At 40.6% G+C, this 16,871-nt stretch overlaps 1 protein-coding gene across 1 annotated transcript in view; it reads right to left on the bottom strand.

The window, feature by feature from the left end:
- Positions 1-16,871, bottom strand: part of CDKAL1 (CDK5 regulatory subunit associated protein 1 like 1) — a 645,112-nt gene that overhangs the window by 524,023 nt on the left and 104,218 nt on the right. The window contains exon 5 of the mRNA XM_065398726.1: positions 3,450-3,534. Coding sequence (XP_065254798.1) covers positions 3,450-3,534 — 85 coding nt within the window. The remainder of the gene's footprint in view (positions 1-3,449; positions 3,535-16,871) is intronic.

Below are 16,871 nucleotides of genomic sequence, written 5' to 3' on the forward strand. Positions count from 1 at the left end.
GACAGAATTGTTGACAGGACAGAGAAACAGCTAGTCTGAATACCCTCCCAAATTTCACTCAGTTTGCTGCTATAACATTCAGAAGACTATTTGTGAAAGATTCTAATGCTTAGAAACATTAGTTCTTCACCACTTCTTTATTCTCCCACCATAAGATACAAGGAAGTTCCATAAAACCATTTCTGAGATGCATCTGAGACATATATTGAACAGCCCCATCAAAATTCTGAAACATGGCTCCCTCACCCACTTTCTGTGGTGGTTACAAAACAATCCTGTAGAAGCAGAAGTTCTCCTTCCCCAGAATGAGGAAAGGTCAAGAACTGAGAAGCAGAACGCAGAAAACAAGCTATAAGAAAAGAATGGCTCTCTGCACAGAGTCAACTAAGAATGACAATTTTTTAGTTTTGTTTATCAGAGGTGGGGGTGGAACCGTTGCGACAAACAAAATCGAGCTCATTAATATAGCAAAGAAAAAAAGTGAAAGGTCGGGAAATGTTTTCCGTCATTCACCTTTATTAAGTCCCTCTTTCTTTCACCAGCTTATTCAGTAACACCCCCCCTCATTATTGTCAATTCTGATATATGGTAATTGGAATAGAAAGATAACCACAACTTTACTGGAAAAGATCCTGTCATTGGTTTAGGTGCCCAACACAAGATTATTACCCAATGCACACTAACTGCCATGTTACAGATACTGCAATTAAATGCAATATCTTTAGGGCCCATAATGGTTTATGTATGATCGTGTTCTACTCCATAGAGCTTCTACAGGAACTAAAAACAGTGAGGGGTGATAAAAGCAAGTCACAGACTAAACAACTCTAGAGAGGTACCGCACCCTGGGGTGGTCTGCATATACTGGTTCAGAGTTTAACAGACAAAGGAAGGGCTTTTGGTATAAAATGGTGATCTTGAACTGACAGTGCCCACTTTCTGATCCACCAAACAGACATCATCTTCTGTCCAAAGGGACCCCAACCCTTGCTGAAGGATGGAAAGACTTTGGCCTACTGCCTACTAGGGCCCCATAAGACTGATGGGTGACTCCTGGTATGTTTAGTGTATGTTTAAATCTATTTATTGTTTGTTTGTTTTACATGTTTTCTCTGTAATGCTTGTACCTTAAGAATAAATGTGCTTGCTTAGAAAGAGCTGTGTGGTAACTTGTAATTGCTGGCAATACACTTTTCATAGCCCCCAGAGAGAAAGCAAAGCACAGGTGCTGGCCTTTAGACAGACTGTCATGCTGGTGATATCACAGTGTAAGGGGGCTGTGCAGCCTTAAAACACCGTGGTCAGACTGGAGTGGGACATGAGTCCCTGCTCACAGACAGGTGATGGCTAGAGGTCTGAGACCTGACTGTCTCAGACCTCTGACAGGTGATGGCTAGAGGTCTGAGACCTGACTGGGAACTGCTGGACTGGACCACAGAGGTGATGGGGGGGAGGGGGGCACATACAGATGTAGTTATTACCCAAAGCACACTAACTACCGGTATTCTGAAAACAGAGTTCTTCTTGGCAACACAAAAAGCTAATCTCATTGCAGCGTGCAGCGTTGGCAGTCAGGAAATTAACTTCTCTGTTGGGTACAGGAGGAATCTTTTTATTTTAATTGTTCCACCTACTATGGGCAAATTGTTTCTCTTCCAGGGTACAGCACTGGGAAGCTGCTACTGCTAGCAGCAAGTTTCAATATAGCTCCCTCTCTTTCCTTCCCTCAAAATGTGCCAGCTGCTTAGTAAGAATTAGGGGTCTCTTGCCAATTAGATTTTCAACAATCATCAATCAGCTACATGCCACACCTAACAAATCATTCCATAAGCATCCACGTGAGTGTTTAGTAAAGGTAAGAGCTATGAATAATAGAGGACAACACATTTTGTTTACACTGGACACACCTCAATTGTGACTGTTCAGGTTTTCGATTTATTCTTATCAAAGCTATACTTTTGCTGAACTCAAAAGGTAACAATTCTTCTACCACAAACCACTTTTCTGCATCACTGACAGGACATGCTATATATTAAAATAAAATGTCTTTCAGAAGAGTAGAGAGACAAGGTGGGCAAGATAATATCTTTTATTGGACCACTTCTGTGAGAGAGACAAGCTTTTGAGCTTACACAGAGCTCTTCTTCAAGTCTGGGAAACATCAGCGTCACAGCTAAATACAAGGCAGAACAGAGTGTTTAGCATAAATAATTAATACATATTTCAAGGAACCATTCAAGGTGAAGTGGTCTGTTAACACTTCTCCAGTCATAGTGTGGAAGGAAAAAAAGTCTGGGGGTTGGGGTTTAAGTGGGTTATAGATTGTTGTAATAAACCATAAATCCAGTCCATGGTTTTAAGTATCTAGCAAAGTTAAGGAATTTAAGTTCCCAGGCCTGTCTTTTGACCTTACCCTGGGACCAACACATCTACAACAACACTATATACTTTCAAAAGACTAGTTCAATGTTAAACTATAGTATACTCAGGCCAGGTCTACACTACAGACCCATATAGGTATAACTACATCACTCAGGGGTGTGGATTTTTCACACCCTCAGCAACGTAGTTATACCAACCTAACCCCCAGCAAAGACACTGCTATGTTGACAGGAGAGCTTCTGTCATTTACATAGCTACCGCCTGTCAGGGAGGAGGATTAACTACACCGATGGAAGAAGCTCTCCCATCGGCTTAGGAGCATCTTCACTAAAGTGCTACAGCGATGCAGCTGCATCAGTGCAGCTGTAGCTCTGTATGTAAAGACAGGCCCTCAGTTCACCAGTTTTTAATAATAATTACATTTAAGCAGAGACAACCCTTACCTGCTAATAGCAGCGGTGCAGAGTAAGGGCAGCTGGCTTCGGCAGTGTTACTGAGCATGCTCAGTCCGTGTGAGCATGCTCAGTACAAGTCAAGCAGCAAATCTGGGAGGGCACGTGACCCCGCATACCCTGCCATGCGTCACCTCAGCATGCAAATATTACAAAAATTTATAGTTCTAAATATTTTGCAGCACACATATTTTATTTAATTAAAAGGACCCACTGTTGGTCATTTTAAAAAAAATGGCGTGGAGGAAGATGGTTAGTCATTCACACCACTTTTAAAATACAAAATTATTATTCAAGAAAACACTGTAAAATCTTTCTTAGAAAAATAATATGGAAACTCCTGGATTACGCAGTAACAGGAGGGTTGTCTCCCCCCAGTGAGTGTACTATTGAACATTTACAAATCCCCAAAACAGCTATTAGAAAATTACCACATTACCAATCACAAATCTATTCTAGCTGGATAGATCATCATTAAATTCCAACTCACATTTCTCCTCTGCTCTGCATTGGGGAGGATTTACTTTTTGATTGAAAATCGGTATCCTTTAAAACCACAGACTTTTCACTGATAAATATTACTGGGCTTCTTTGGAAAAAAAGACTGCAACTTACTTAATTGAGTTTCTGAAGTGATCTTCAGCTGGGCTTTTTACCGTGCAACTGTTAAGAAGCCACAAGTCTGCTTCTGCGGCGTTCTCTGGAGGACAGAAGAGACAGAAGGGTGTATTAAAGAATTGCAGCTCAAACTTGGAACTATATCACACTAAAGAGATTGGATTTAACCTTTTGTTAAAAAGTAGACCGTTCTCATAAGGTTTCAATAATCAAGCCTTAAATATAATTTTGGAAAATTCATGAATATTGCTTACTCTTGTTAATTATTTGGAATGCAGTAGCATCTAGGTGCTGCAGTCATGAACCAGAACACTACTGTACTATACAATACAAAATATAAAAAGTCCATGCCCCAAAGAGCTTACAAATCCAAGTTAAAGACAAAACACACCATGTAGATATAAGCAGAAAGACAGTGGGAGCACAAGGAAATAATGAGACAACATTGGCTAGCATGATAGGCAGTGGTCTCAATACATCATCTGTCTAACCACTGTCAATTTTTTTTGTAGGATTCACAGCACAGGAGAGTTTAAAAGGAGGGAGTTGAAGGCAGACAATGAGGTAGTTTTACAGATGTTTATTAGAAGCACGTCCCATGCATGAGGGCAGCACAAGAGAAATCAGGAAGGTGCTTGTTTGAAAATGTAAACAAGTGGCTCATGGAGACTGGCATCACTGGCATGGAGGCAAGAGTTGTCATCTCAATTTTATTATGTAACATTTCTATAAAGTAAACAACCTAGGCTTATGCAAGCATAAATATTTACTGTAGAAAGAAAATTCAGAATTCAGGAAAACTCCACTGATTATTAGAATTGGCTACATTTTAATTATTTTATCATTAACATCCAGCAAATTTTAGACTAAAGGTTTAAGAGCATACCCTTAGTTATGCCTATAGTTTTCAGTCCAGAGCTAAATTCCTTGGTAAATTTCTTTACAGCCTTGTGATAGCTAAATACATTATTTGTGTTGGATCATGAAGTTACCTTCAGAGGCACTCTACCATGTGGCATGAACACAGCATTTTTCCTCTGCAATTAAAATAAAGGTTTTAAACGAATTTTAATTAAGGAGAATTAGCTTGTCATCTAATACAAAATTTAGCCTTCCAAAACAAATGCAGGAAATAAAAAATACTGTGTATTTCTAGGAAACTGGTTTCCAAGTACTACCCAGTGAATGTTTTCTCTCCACCTGGTTTTCCACTGATTGGCAAATACCACAGAATCCAAATGATATGAGGTCACTCTCCTAAGAAGAGTAACACTTCATTTTCTAAAAGAAACTCCTTGAGCAAGCCCTAGGGAGCATCAGACAAGCCATTTCACATTCCCAATGCTCTGGCACTAATCAGGAATGCTTAGTGTTGTATCAGTTAGGCACAGAAAGCTTGTGTCACACTTTGGTACTAGCTTTCAGCAAATCTTGAGCCAAAATGAAGTACAGTAATAGGATTTAAAGCGATACAAGTAATAAATGGAGCAAAATTGTTTTAAGTCAAAGTGTAGTTTTTAGATTACCTAATTTAAGTGACAGCTCACAAAAGAAAAGGGAAAAAAATTAAAGCCTGCAATGATTTTAAAATATGTGTCTATATATGTATATCTCTATTTACCTGTCCATATATAAAAAGCTTCCTTCCTCTAGCTACACTTAATACAATCTCAAACTCTAAAAATATGTAGGTATCTGCAATCTTGCCTTTGCCGATAAAAAGAATGATTCCATTTTTCAGTTAACTGTCACTCATCCAACCTAAGGAGCCAAAATGCAAATGATATGTAAAATAGGAACTGTTTTTTATTTGTGTAAAATGAGTGAAAATATTCAGGAGAGGTTTTTGTTTCAATCAGTGTTATTAATAGAGACTTCATAGTTAACTTGTTCTGGGATGTTAAAATCCTTTTCAGGTTCAAATACAAGGTATTCCAAGGAATCAAATGGCCACAGGATAACGCATTCAAGGTCATCTCTAAAGGGACTGTAACAATGGTTGGGGTTTTTGTTTGTTTGTTTGTTTGTTTTAAATCTGTGAAGGCTTAATCAAATGCCCCAGCAGCAAGTATTTACCCTGTCAATTAACAGACTGGAAACAGCACTAAGCTCAAATTCAGTCTATTACTGAAGTAAAAACATATTGGGACAACCTAAAGGATCTTTCTTCAAACTCAGAGAGCTTCTGGTTTACATAATATTTACATTTAGACTTGTTCTGTTAGCAAGAGTTCAGTGCTAATGAGCATGCTATCCTTGCCTTAAATGTAAACATCAGTACATTTGCAATTGTATTAAGGCCAATAACTTGAACAAACAAAAACAAAAAACAAAAAAAGGAGGAGGAAAAGAAGGACTGGCTTTTGAAAGCAAGGAAAAAAGATGAACAAAAACTCCTGGCTCTTATCAAGTGAAGAGAGCATCTGAAAAACACAAAATAGCTTTTGAATACTATTCCACAGCAATTTATATTATTGTATTTAGAAGTCGCCACAAACTTCAAGCACATTTTCAGGTCATCAGCTACAATGTCCAATAAACAGTGTTTTGTTATTTAAAAATGCTTTGCCCAAATGAGTGTTAAAAAATTAATTCAAGGTTTTTATGCAATAAAATGTTGCCACAACTCTGTTTCAAAGTACTTTAAATGTGCTTACTTCTAATAGTACAAACTATGAATATAACTCATCTCCAGCCGCATAACAATTTTCTCTGAACTTGAAAATTATTGGGTATTATATAACAAGAGGCTGACAGAATAAATATCATGCCAATGGGGTACAAATGCACTTGGGAGACAACTGTCACAGAGAGTTAGAAGAGAACTATTATATAACTGTATTTCATGGCAAAAAACCTGAGACCTCTTCATTCAGAGGAAGGGTAGTCCAGTGGTTAGAGCACTTGCCTGGTACTTGGAAGAGCAGGGTTCAATTCCCTGCTCCATCAGAGAATTCCCGTATGACCGAGCAAGTGATTTAGTCTCTCTGTGGCTCAGTTCCGCATCTATAAAATGGGGGATAATAACCCCCGCCTCAGGATAAATACCTTAAAAATCACGAGGCACATATAAGTACCTAAAACAGACATTTGGACTCTGGGACTGTTATAACCTCCTACTGGGGGGGCTTTACAACCTGTACAGTGAAATACTGCAGTTTGTATTTTGGAAATGTGAACAGTTTGTATATTTTTAAAAATATTCATCTTAGTTCTTATGTAGGTCTCAGATTCTACCAGATTCTACCAGTACAGAATCACTGGGTAACTCCTCCTGTGAAGAGGTGCCTAAAAACAGATTTACAATGCTATGTATTGCTATTGCTATTTTATCTTTTCTTACCCTCACTTATTTCTTGTTAATGCTCATGTTAAGCAATGTGGCTAAATTATATTTACATACTAATCAAAAGGTGGAGGCCATTTCTCATCAAAACAACCACCTAGTTTAGAGATACTTTTGCCCTTGTATTTTCCCCTCACCCCTCCATCGTATTGCACATACATATTGAAGAAATTATGTATGTGCACACCCTGTGTCAAGTTACTGAACAGCTCTTGAAATTTACTTGAAAAAATAAACTTTCAGAAATTATATTTATAAATAATATCTTCCTAGCTGGCAATTAGCCTGTAGGCTCAATGGGGAAGGGCCATCAATACAACTAGAATGATGTTGGATCCCAAGACAGAGGGTGTTCCCGTAATGGTGGAAGCATACATTAGGCCTTCAAGGAATTTAGTCACTGTAGGGTGTGAAAATATAGTGTGACCCTATATGGGTGGATGGTGTGGATGGTGTGCTGATAGAGCTGCTTGGGTGAACTCTAATAGAGCTTATAGAAAGTACTGTGCCTTTTAATGACAAGATACTCCAAAATATGAGACTCTATGAGGGAAAGGTTACAGACTCTATGGGAGAGAGGTTACATTGTTTTGCCTAAACAGAAAATCTTTTCCACTTGGCTGCACCAGCTGTTCTGGTAGAATCCTTTCTACTTTGTATCAGAATGTTCTGCATATCTATTGAACAAGTTCTATGTTAACCAACCAGCATCCAGGCTCTGAGATAACAAGAGGCTGAGTCTGGATGGAGACTTGTCCTTTTGTGCTAGGAAACTATGTTGTGACTCAAGAAGTAATATTATTGGAGGTTGAATCAAGCGTTTCATGGAGCTCCGGGTACCAGTAATGCCTAGGCCCAGCTGGTGGTAAACAAATAATTTCTGCAGACTCTTATCTGATCCCCTTCAAAACTCTTGAGTTTTGAAGTTTCAGAGTGTAAGCATACAACCACGCAGGAGACCAAGGGATGAGGAATGTGTCTGTCTGAGAACCAGGGCTCCAACACTCTGTGGAGTAAAAGGAAAGACACTTTCTCTTCTTCTCAATGGCAAGCAAGTCTATGTATGGGTGACCTCACTTGTGAAATACATTTGGAATGATAAACATAGTTACATGAGTTCTCTGCTACAGTGTTTTCCAGACCCAGACGTGTAGAACAGAGTATTAGGAAGGTAAAGTTGGTCCAAACATGTTCCCCATCTGAGGCTGGACACATCTGTTCTAATGTTTTCATGGGTAGAGGTAGAGAAAATGGAGAACCCTAGCACACCTGATTGGGATTCTTCCATAAATTTAATGACAGTAGGAATTCTAGAAGAATTTAGGCTGTCATGTCTATGTGGTGCTTGCTTGGGCAGTAGATTGACTTCAACCACTTTTGTATACAACAAAGGGGAAGTTTGTCATGTTGAGTTGTGAATGTGTAAGAGGCCATGTGGCCTACCGGTCTCAGATTGTGTGATTTTTCTTACACTACCTCCACTGCCATTTCTGCCATCCTCAGATGAAAGTCCTGAAAGGCCTTGTAATAGCTGCGATGAGATGGTGTAGATGGGATCACTGCTACTTCAGGTGATGATGAAGAAATGGCAGCTAAGTGTGGCGAATTCTTAGGAATCTTACTTGGGAGGGTGATCTGACACTTGACAGGACAAAGGAGGTGAGTTTTCTGGCATGTTGTGCACCCACAGTCCTAGCATCCCCAATAGTGTGAACCATAAGTGAAGTGAGATATGGCCCCAGTGAGGGATACCAGGTAGGAGGTCCTTCCTTATATTCACTGTGCTTATTGTGTTAGCTTTGAAACCCTAGGATCCCTATCTGAGGCAAAGTGGATGTATGAATGGGGTTTCAGGATACACATTGGTGATCCCTCCCCATTATTATCTAAAGCAAAAGATTAGAAGAAATATTCCTCTTCCAGAGGAGGAGCAGACTTTGCTGCAGTCTCAGGGCAGTATATAGGGAGATCCCTTGCCTTTAGTGCAGACATACCCGGTACCATGAAGGTATCGATGGTCAGTGCCAACAGAGTATCTTCACAACAGAAAATAACAGCAGCGACTCTGGGAAGGAGGATACTGCTAGATTTTCCAATAGCATGGATCACATTGATTAAAATGTCATTACCCAGATCAACAAGTTAGAAATCATTGGCACTGAAGTAGATTTTGAAGACAATGTTGATATAGAAAAGTTGGTACCAGTACAGAAAACCCTGGCACTGGTACCAAGAGCCCTGGATGTAGTCCTATAGTCTTCACACTGGAGGCAGCGTGAGGCTGACACTTAGCCAGTACCGCAGAGTGAAATGAGGGTCTTTCTGTCACCAGAGACCTAACTCAGGCCTTGTGCTATCCTTGGTTGATCTTTACCTCTTTTTGTTGATAAGTCCCTCAGACAGTGATCTACATTTATACTCTTTCAAAGAGCAGTGCTGTGTCCTACCCTGGCAGCCAATGAGGACTTGGGAGCAGGAACAGCTGAGGAATACTTTGTGGAAGCAGGAGCCCAGGAACTGACCACTAAGCTAGTGTTTACTGAGGCATTTCTGAAGGAGGACTGCTCAGATCTGGGAGGGTCTTATTTATACAGATATCAGAAGCAAGTCTCAGATTTCCTCCAGAAAAAGTTTCAAATGAGCTTCTCACTTTTTAAGTTTGTTTAGAAAACAAACAGCAAATTGAACATTCCTCAGCAATGCAAAACAGACATCTTATATGAGTATCATTTAGGGACAGAGCCATCTCATATGAGGGGTGATAGTTAAGCCCTAGAGATTTTTGTTTAGACACAAGGGTTGAAAAAAAACCCAGATAATTACCCAAACTGAAACTTAATGTAAAAACCTTCACTACATTAACTAACTACAACTAAAACTACACTAATGGGATAACCATGTACAAAAAAATTTGTTTTAGGATCACAAGTGGGCAAGAGATAGAGACACTGCTCACAGTTCCATCTTGCAGCGATGGATGGTTGGCCCTGCTCTGCCCTTAATGCACTGTAGAGGTGGGGTTAGGATACTCAAGGCACAGCCCCAGTTGCTGACCCAAAAATTCCAATCTTGAGTACAAAGTGCACATGTGCATCCAGAGTGACATACATATGGATAATCACTGAAAGAACTGGAACTTTCTTTGGCTTTTCATTCCATGCTTTCTTGCTGATTCGTTTCAAGACACTCAAGTCTGATGTTGATCTATCATAGATTTTTTTGGAGGGTTGAGCAGACTTACTTGACTTGTCATGTCTCCAACAAAGTGCTGCTTTAAAAGTTACATTCTCTAAGATGGGGGGAGGAGGAATTCAAACCTTTCCACATTTTAATTTTTTTTTTTTAAATAAATTCAGCTCATCAATATTTCACTGCTGAACAGATGTAGGTAATCAGCTACCTAAAGCCAGCCTTCTTTATGTTCTAATAGTAACAAATAACCCACCAACAATGTCAAATGAGCATTATTTTTAAGCTCAAAAACATAACTCAAAACCACTGATTTATTTTTTTTTATATATATTTTTTTGCATTGTGACATCTTTTCCATGAAAGAAAAGCTACATTGGAAGTAAACCGCAAAAATCTATCACACACTTTGCAAAACAACAGAGTACAAAGAATACTAAAGGTCATGGAAACCTCTGAATACATCTAATTTAATTGGGACATTCTGGAAAACAAATTGACAGGATTATGCAATACAAAAAGGGTAACATGGTAAAAATCTGAATCATCAATATACCAACAAACACCACAAAAATAATTACAATTTTTTTCTAACATCTGTTTATATTATTGTTCCTTTATAAACTATAAATCAGCACAACTATCTTAAGTAGCCTGCAGTAACACAGTGTCATATGAAAATAAAGCTGCAGATACCAAATCAATTGCTTGGTCCTACAGAGGCAAACAGGCACAATATAAAAGGGTATTTTAAAAAAGACCACCAAAACAAAACATGAATATAACTATAAAGAATCTAGAAGCAAGGACCAGTATAGGCCTGTCACTGAGAAGAAACAGCTCTGCTTCACCTCTTCAGTCCCCATCTCCTCTCTGCAGAGGACTCACCCCCAGATTTGCCTACACTGTGCACTCAAAAATCCTGAAGTCAAATCTGCATAACATTTCTATAACTCTTTATACAAAACTGCACAACTAGGGCCTGCTGGAAAATAGGCATATTTTTAAGTTTTTCAGGAGGAGACTCTCCTGTGGCAATTTCTGGGGTAGTTACCTCTCTTTCCCAGGGGCACCCCAAGTCTCCCCTTCTCTTCTTCTTACTTGCCCCATCACTCTCCCAAGTTTCTCCAGTTGTCCTGCTCATTTCTAATTTTCTTGCCCTGTTGAGGCTCTTCAAATTACCCTGCTTTGCTGTGTCATGCTCCAGCCCTCTCTGTCCCCCATTTATGGATCTCCCCACCCACTCTTGGTCCCACTTCTAGCTCATTACTCCCCCTTTACAGCTGTCAGCCATTTATGGCTTCGTCCACAGCTCTGATTCCAACATCTGATCTCCCCACCCCCCAGCAGTGGTAGGGGGTAGGGCCTCAGGCTTCAGCTTAATCCCTGGGTGGCAGGGCTCAGGTGACAGGCCCCCTGCCCTGTGGAGATGTAGGTTATCCCAACAAAGACCACCAACATTCTTGAGGTGATCCTGAATAATCTGGAGGGGTGGGGGGTGGGAGGGGGAGGAATGTCGTGTCCAGTATACCCAGTGTGTATTTACGTTCAGTCGATATAGAGGACATCTCTCTAGTCTGAGGCACCAGAAATTTGACAGTTTGGGGTTTTCCAATCACCTCTCTGAGTCTTTCAAGCACAGGTGACTTTGAACTGGGCCCACATATAAGTCACTTGGGAGCATATAAGGTTTTGGTACTAAGACAGTTGGTACCAAGGCAATGGGTACCACAGAGGTAGTTGGTACCAATGTGGAAGGTACCACTACACTAACTGAGGGACTCTGTGTTGGGATCAGCATGGAAGGTGTGCAGTCCTCTAAATTTAGAAGGTACCACATGCTGCCTTGGAAGTCAAGTACAGGGGCACCAGAATGTACTCTCTAAGCCTTGTGGCACTTTGATGTATGGGCCTGAGACAAGCCATGTGACTGATGACTCTTCAGTCTCTTACTAGGTGCTGGGGATAGAGACCTGCACCTGGGCTCACACTTGGAACGGTGCTCCTTTCTGACCATCAGGCATAGACATCGATATAGTGGTGGACAAATGGAGCTTATGAGAGGATGTGACCTGGGAGCTCGAAGCAGTATCTCAGCTCACTGGGACACTGCTCGAGAACGATTGACACAATGCTAAGTCTTTGGTGTAGCTCTCTTCTTGGAGTTTGAGGAAGACTGTATCAACTTCTCTAACAAAGAGTTTTAGTCTCACTTCCTGGGTTGCTCTTTCTCCAAAGGAACAAGCAAAACAACTGTCCTGGGACATGTCCTTCTCCAAGACACAGCAGGCATAAAAGATACCCATCGTTGATGGGATCCAAAGCATCACACAAGTGACAAATTTTAAATTCCAGTGATTTGACTTCTGCCTTCATTCTAGTACCTCTGTTCAAGGGAGGTAGGGTCTAGTTTAAGTGAAACTTACGTTTTTGTTTTTGGCCAGAGGGCACAAAAAGAAAAACGACATTAACTACACTTTCACTAATTATACTATCAAACTAATATATACAAGACTAAAACAAATTGTAGTGTATGCAGTATGCAGACACTGTAGAGGTTCCTTCTTGCTGCCAAACCGTTAAGATGGAATTGACAGGCAGTTGTATCCCCTCCACAGTTGTATCCCCTCCACAATTTATGCTTTTGGTTGTGAAGGGGAAGGGGCAGGCACGAGGGCACTTAAGAGTACAGGCATTGCCCCAACGGACACTGATAGACACAAAAATCCAATCTTGCATGTACAGGATACATGAGCACCAAGAGAGCAGAATCCACATGGACAATCGCTTGAAGAACTGATGATCTAGGTTTTTTCTCATATTGCCAATTAACTAAGCTAGCCAGTCCCACAAACAGTACCCAAAGCTTTCACACCTTTTACGCCTACTAACTTTCAAAGGTCCTTTGTCACAGTGATCCTTGCTTAAACCAGGATTATTTAAAGTAAATATTAGTTAATTATATTATCGCTCATGCTTTTGGGTACAAACTAATCTCTGCAGTTATCAAGAAAGAATTCTTTCCATCACACATCATTACATAAGAGGACAGAGGCATCCAAAGGGCATAAGGTTCATCCTTGTGTGGCAGCATCAAACATTGTCCTCTCTTCTCCAGACTGAAAGTTTCAGTTGAAAGAGAGGAAAGAACAGACTATGATTTTGAAAAACCAAACAAATAGTTCTAGAGAAGGAGTAGTGACTTTTCTTAAATAAATGAAGTTCTGAATAGCGTTTTGTTCAGCACAGGAATTTCTTCACGGGTGACATTTGTTGGGCTTCAGATGGATTGAATTCCACACAGTATACAGTAACCACCAACTTTTTATGTAGAAAATAACCAAAATATACTTGAGGGGAAACAGCACTCTCACTTTGTACTATGCTCCCACTTCAGCTTTAAAAATTTAAAATAAAAGTAATCATGAACTCCCAAGCTGCAGTTTCTTGAAATCTTCAAACACTGCTGTCAGCTTCCAATTGTTTCATTTTGATTGACATGCCAACAGCCTTCTCTAACCACAGTACCCTATGTCATCTGTAGAAGGCCCATTTGAATTTTGCCCCACTCTTCTAGTATAACAAGGTCACTTATTTCCCCAAATTGATGGCACAACTATCCTTCACCACCACAGAAATGTGCCTAGGGACAATGAGCTTCATAAAAAAAACTAACATCAAATGAAATACTTGAAAAGCATTGCCATTTTCTGCATTTATGTTTGTAAGTTTCTTAAAACAATTCCTTCAAAGTAAAATACTGGTCAAAACATAAATAAGAGAAAAAAATTGGACTTATTGGACTTAGGCATTATCATCTAAACGAACGGGGAGAGAACTCAACCTAGAAACAGAATTGAATAAGTTTAACAGGCAGCTGCTGGAAACAGTTTTTAGCATGCAAAACTGCAGTTGATAGCTAAACGTACCATAACACTCACCACTATTAAATATACAGACTTTTCACACCAAGTTATCTGCAGGAGACTTTTGAAGTTCTGATGTTTTTAAGGCTTACCACCAAGATAAAGGGCATGGTCGGGTTCTGAAGCCACTAAATAACTAAATCAATCAATCAGCACAAGAAATCAATTGAAAGAATCACTTGAGTCACCAGCAGCTGTTGGAAAAAAATTGCTACAGTCAAGAGAAAGTAGGGTAAACATTCACCTTTATTCTTGCTTACTTTTGGTATCCAAATATCGTCTAGTACCCATTTCAAGTCAAAGCTCATCTCCCTCTCCCCTAGCTATATAACTTTTTCCTCTCCTTATAGCTTAAAAAAAATCAAAGCATATTACCTGACCTGATCCCAACCACCCCTGGCGCAAGAATCCCTTACTTGCTCATAAACCTAGATATTTTATAATGAACTAATACTGCACCAATCATAGCTAGAGCCCTTCGCAAATACAAAAACGTGTATCCTCATCCAATCCACAAAAACTGTCTGCAGATATTAGCGCATTTGCAGGGCTCTACTTACCATGGCTGGACTGAGGCTCCAAGGTACCTTCCCTCCTCCCAGCTGGAGCTGGGTCGGGAAGAGCCGCACTGGCAGCTGTGGGGAGCCGTGGTGGACCCTCCACCTGACGTGGGTGGGAGGCCTGAGCAGCCCTGACCCATGTTCCTGTTCCCCAGGCCTCCCGCCCAGGGCAGATGGAAGCACGCAGGCTCCCCTGACCCAGCTCTGGCTGGGAAGGGGAGGGGCCTCGGAGCCGCAGCCCAGCCATGATAAGAGGGGAGACGCGGCAGATCCTCCATCCACCCGAGCAGCCCCCAGCCCATGTCCCTGACCCCCACCCAGGGCAGGTGGCGAGTCCACACCGTGGTTCCTCACAGCTGCCTGCCTGGCTCTTACCGTCAGAGCCCTGCACGGCTACAAATTTTTATCCACATCCAAGCGGCTATCTGCAAAAATGGTCCATGGATATAAAGCGGATACCCGCAGATTTGCAGGGCTCTAACGATAGCTTTCAAGTCTCCTATCTGAAAAAGGAATGTGCCTCAAGATTTCTCACACACCTCATATGTCTTCTGTGATAGAATACACCCATGTCCACTATTGTAATAATCTTTGTACAAAGTATGCCTTGTGAGGTATCATTTGAAAACTCAATTTGCTGGTCATTATTGTCCTAGTAAAATATGCGTGGTAACATTGTATGTACAGTTATAAGATTCCACTGCATGGTATTACTAACACATGGTCTGGGGAGTGGCCAAACCAGTTCCTCAGAGACAAAAGGCAAACTGATGCCTCAGCCAGTTTTAAACCAGGCCAATGAACCATTATCTGCTAAGTGGCCATTCTTTGGCAGGAAAGAGGGCATGGGCGAATAATCTACATATTAGCAAAAAATTGCATGGAATTCCCTTCCACACAGACTGCTTGTTGCCTTTACAACCAGCTGGAAATGCTTCTCAAAGGAGGGACAGCGCTATAAAAAGAAAGGACAGACACTCCAAGACACCTCTCTTCCACTCACTCTCTGTCCACTGATTCACAGCACAGACAAGAAGGGACAAAGGAAGCAGCCATTAAACCGAAGTCTGGCCAACGAGAGTGTTGAGAGCATGTGGTGAGAAAAACTATGCTTTGAATTTAGCATAGTTTGTTACATTAGGCATTAAGTTGCATTTTTATTTTTCTTGTAACCATTTCTGACTTTTATGCTTCATTACCTGTATTCACTTAAAATCTCCTTTGTAGTTAAATAAACTTGTTTTATTGTTTTATCCAAGTGTTTAAACTGAAGTATTTGGGTAACTCCATTTGGGATAAAAAATGTGTGCATATTATTTCCACTGATGAAATAACGGACGTATATAAATTTGTATTATCTGGGAGAGGGCTGAGCAGTACAGGACATACATTTCTAGTGAAACAATATGGGACTGGGAGCATGTTGGGGTCACCCTGCAGTGTAATTCAGGCTGGTAAGAGCCAAGGTGTGGCTTGCAGGCTGCAGTATACAGACTGATATAACTGGGAGTGACTTGCATGCTAGAGGCTGTTTGTCAGCAACCCAAGCTGGAAGCTATTGCAGCAAAGCATTATAAAAGGCACCTCAGGTTGGAGGGCAGAGTTGACATAACTACTCATTAGTCTGGACTGTACCCTGGGTATGTCACACTATCATTAGCTTGTCCATCTAGCTTTCCCTCCTTTCCCCTCTGGATTTGTCACCATGATGCAAGATGTAGTACATTCAAAGTAATTTTCACTGTGCCATACTGGATCACCATAGCAACCATTAGGGGGCAGGGTGTGGGGGAAAATGTTGGTACTCTACCCAAACTTCACCCACAACACCTGGATGTTTCTGCTAAAAATCAGCAGCAGTGAAATTAACAATGTCAATGACTGATGCGTCAGACTTTGGAGTTAATACCCCAGTGAGATGAATGGACCAGTTCACATCTCTTAGACCTATTATTTCTGATTATTCTACCAATTTATCTTCAGAAAGTTTTCTTCCATCATAAGGGCTGGATAGCTTTTGTTTTGTGGTTATTTTGGGTCCCTCTCCCCGAAATGAAGACTTGTTGAGAGTAATGATGCCACCAGAAAAGTGCCAATATCTCATACTCAGAGCTCAGAAACAGCCAATGGGCACACATATGCCATTCTCTGAAGCTATTGACTTCTTCGCTATAATCTCAGTTTTCATTAATAAAAGTAAGTCTCTAGCTATCAAGACTGAATAAAACCTAAAAAAATGTGAATCAAGTGTAACAAATGCAAAGATGAGTCTGCAGAGAGTCTGGAACAACAGGTCTGAGAGAGTGAACTGCCCCATTCATCTCAGCGACGGATTAATTCAGATGACCAGTGAGGATAATTTAAATGTGAATATTGTTAACATTTCATCTCTCATGTA

The sequence above is a fragment of the Emys orbicularis genome, chromosome 2 (assembly GCF_028017835.1).
Source record: "Emys orbicularis isolate rEmyOrb1 chromosome 2, rEmyOrb1.hap1, whole genome shotgun sequence".
Taxonomy (NCBI): domain Eukaryota; kingdom Metazoa; phylum Chordata; order Testudines; family Emydidae; genus Emys; species Emys orbicularis.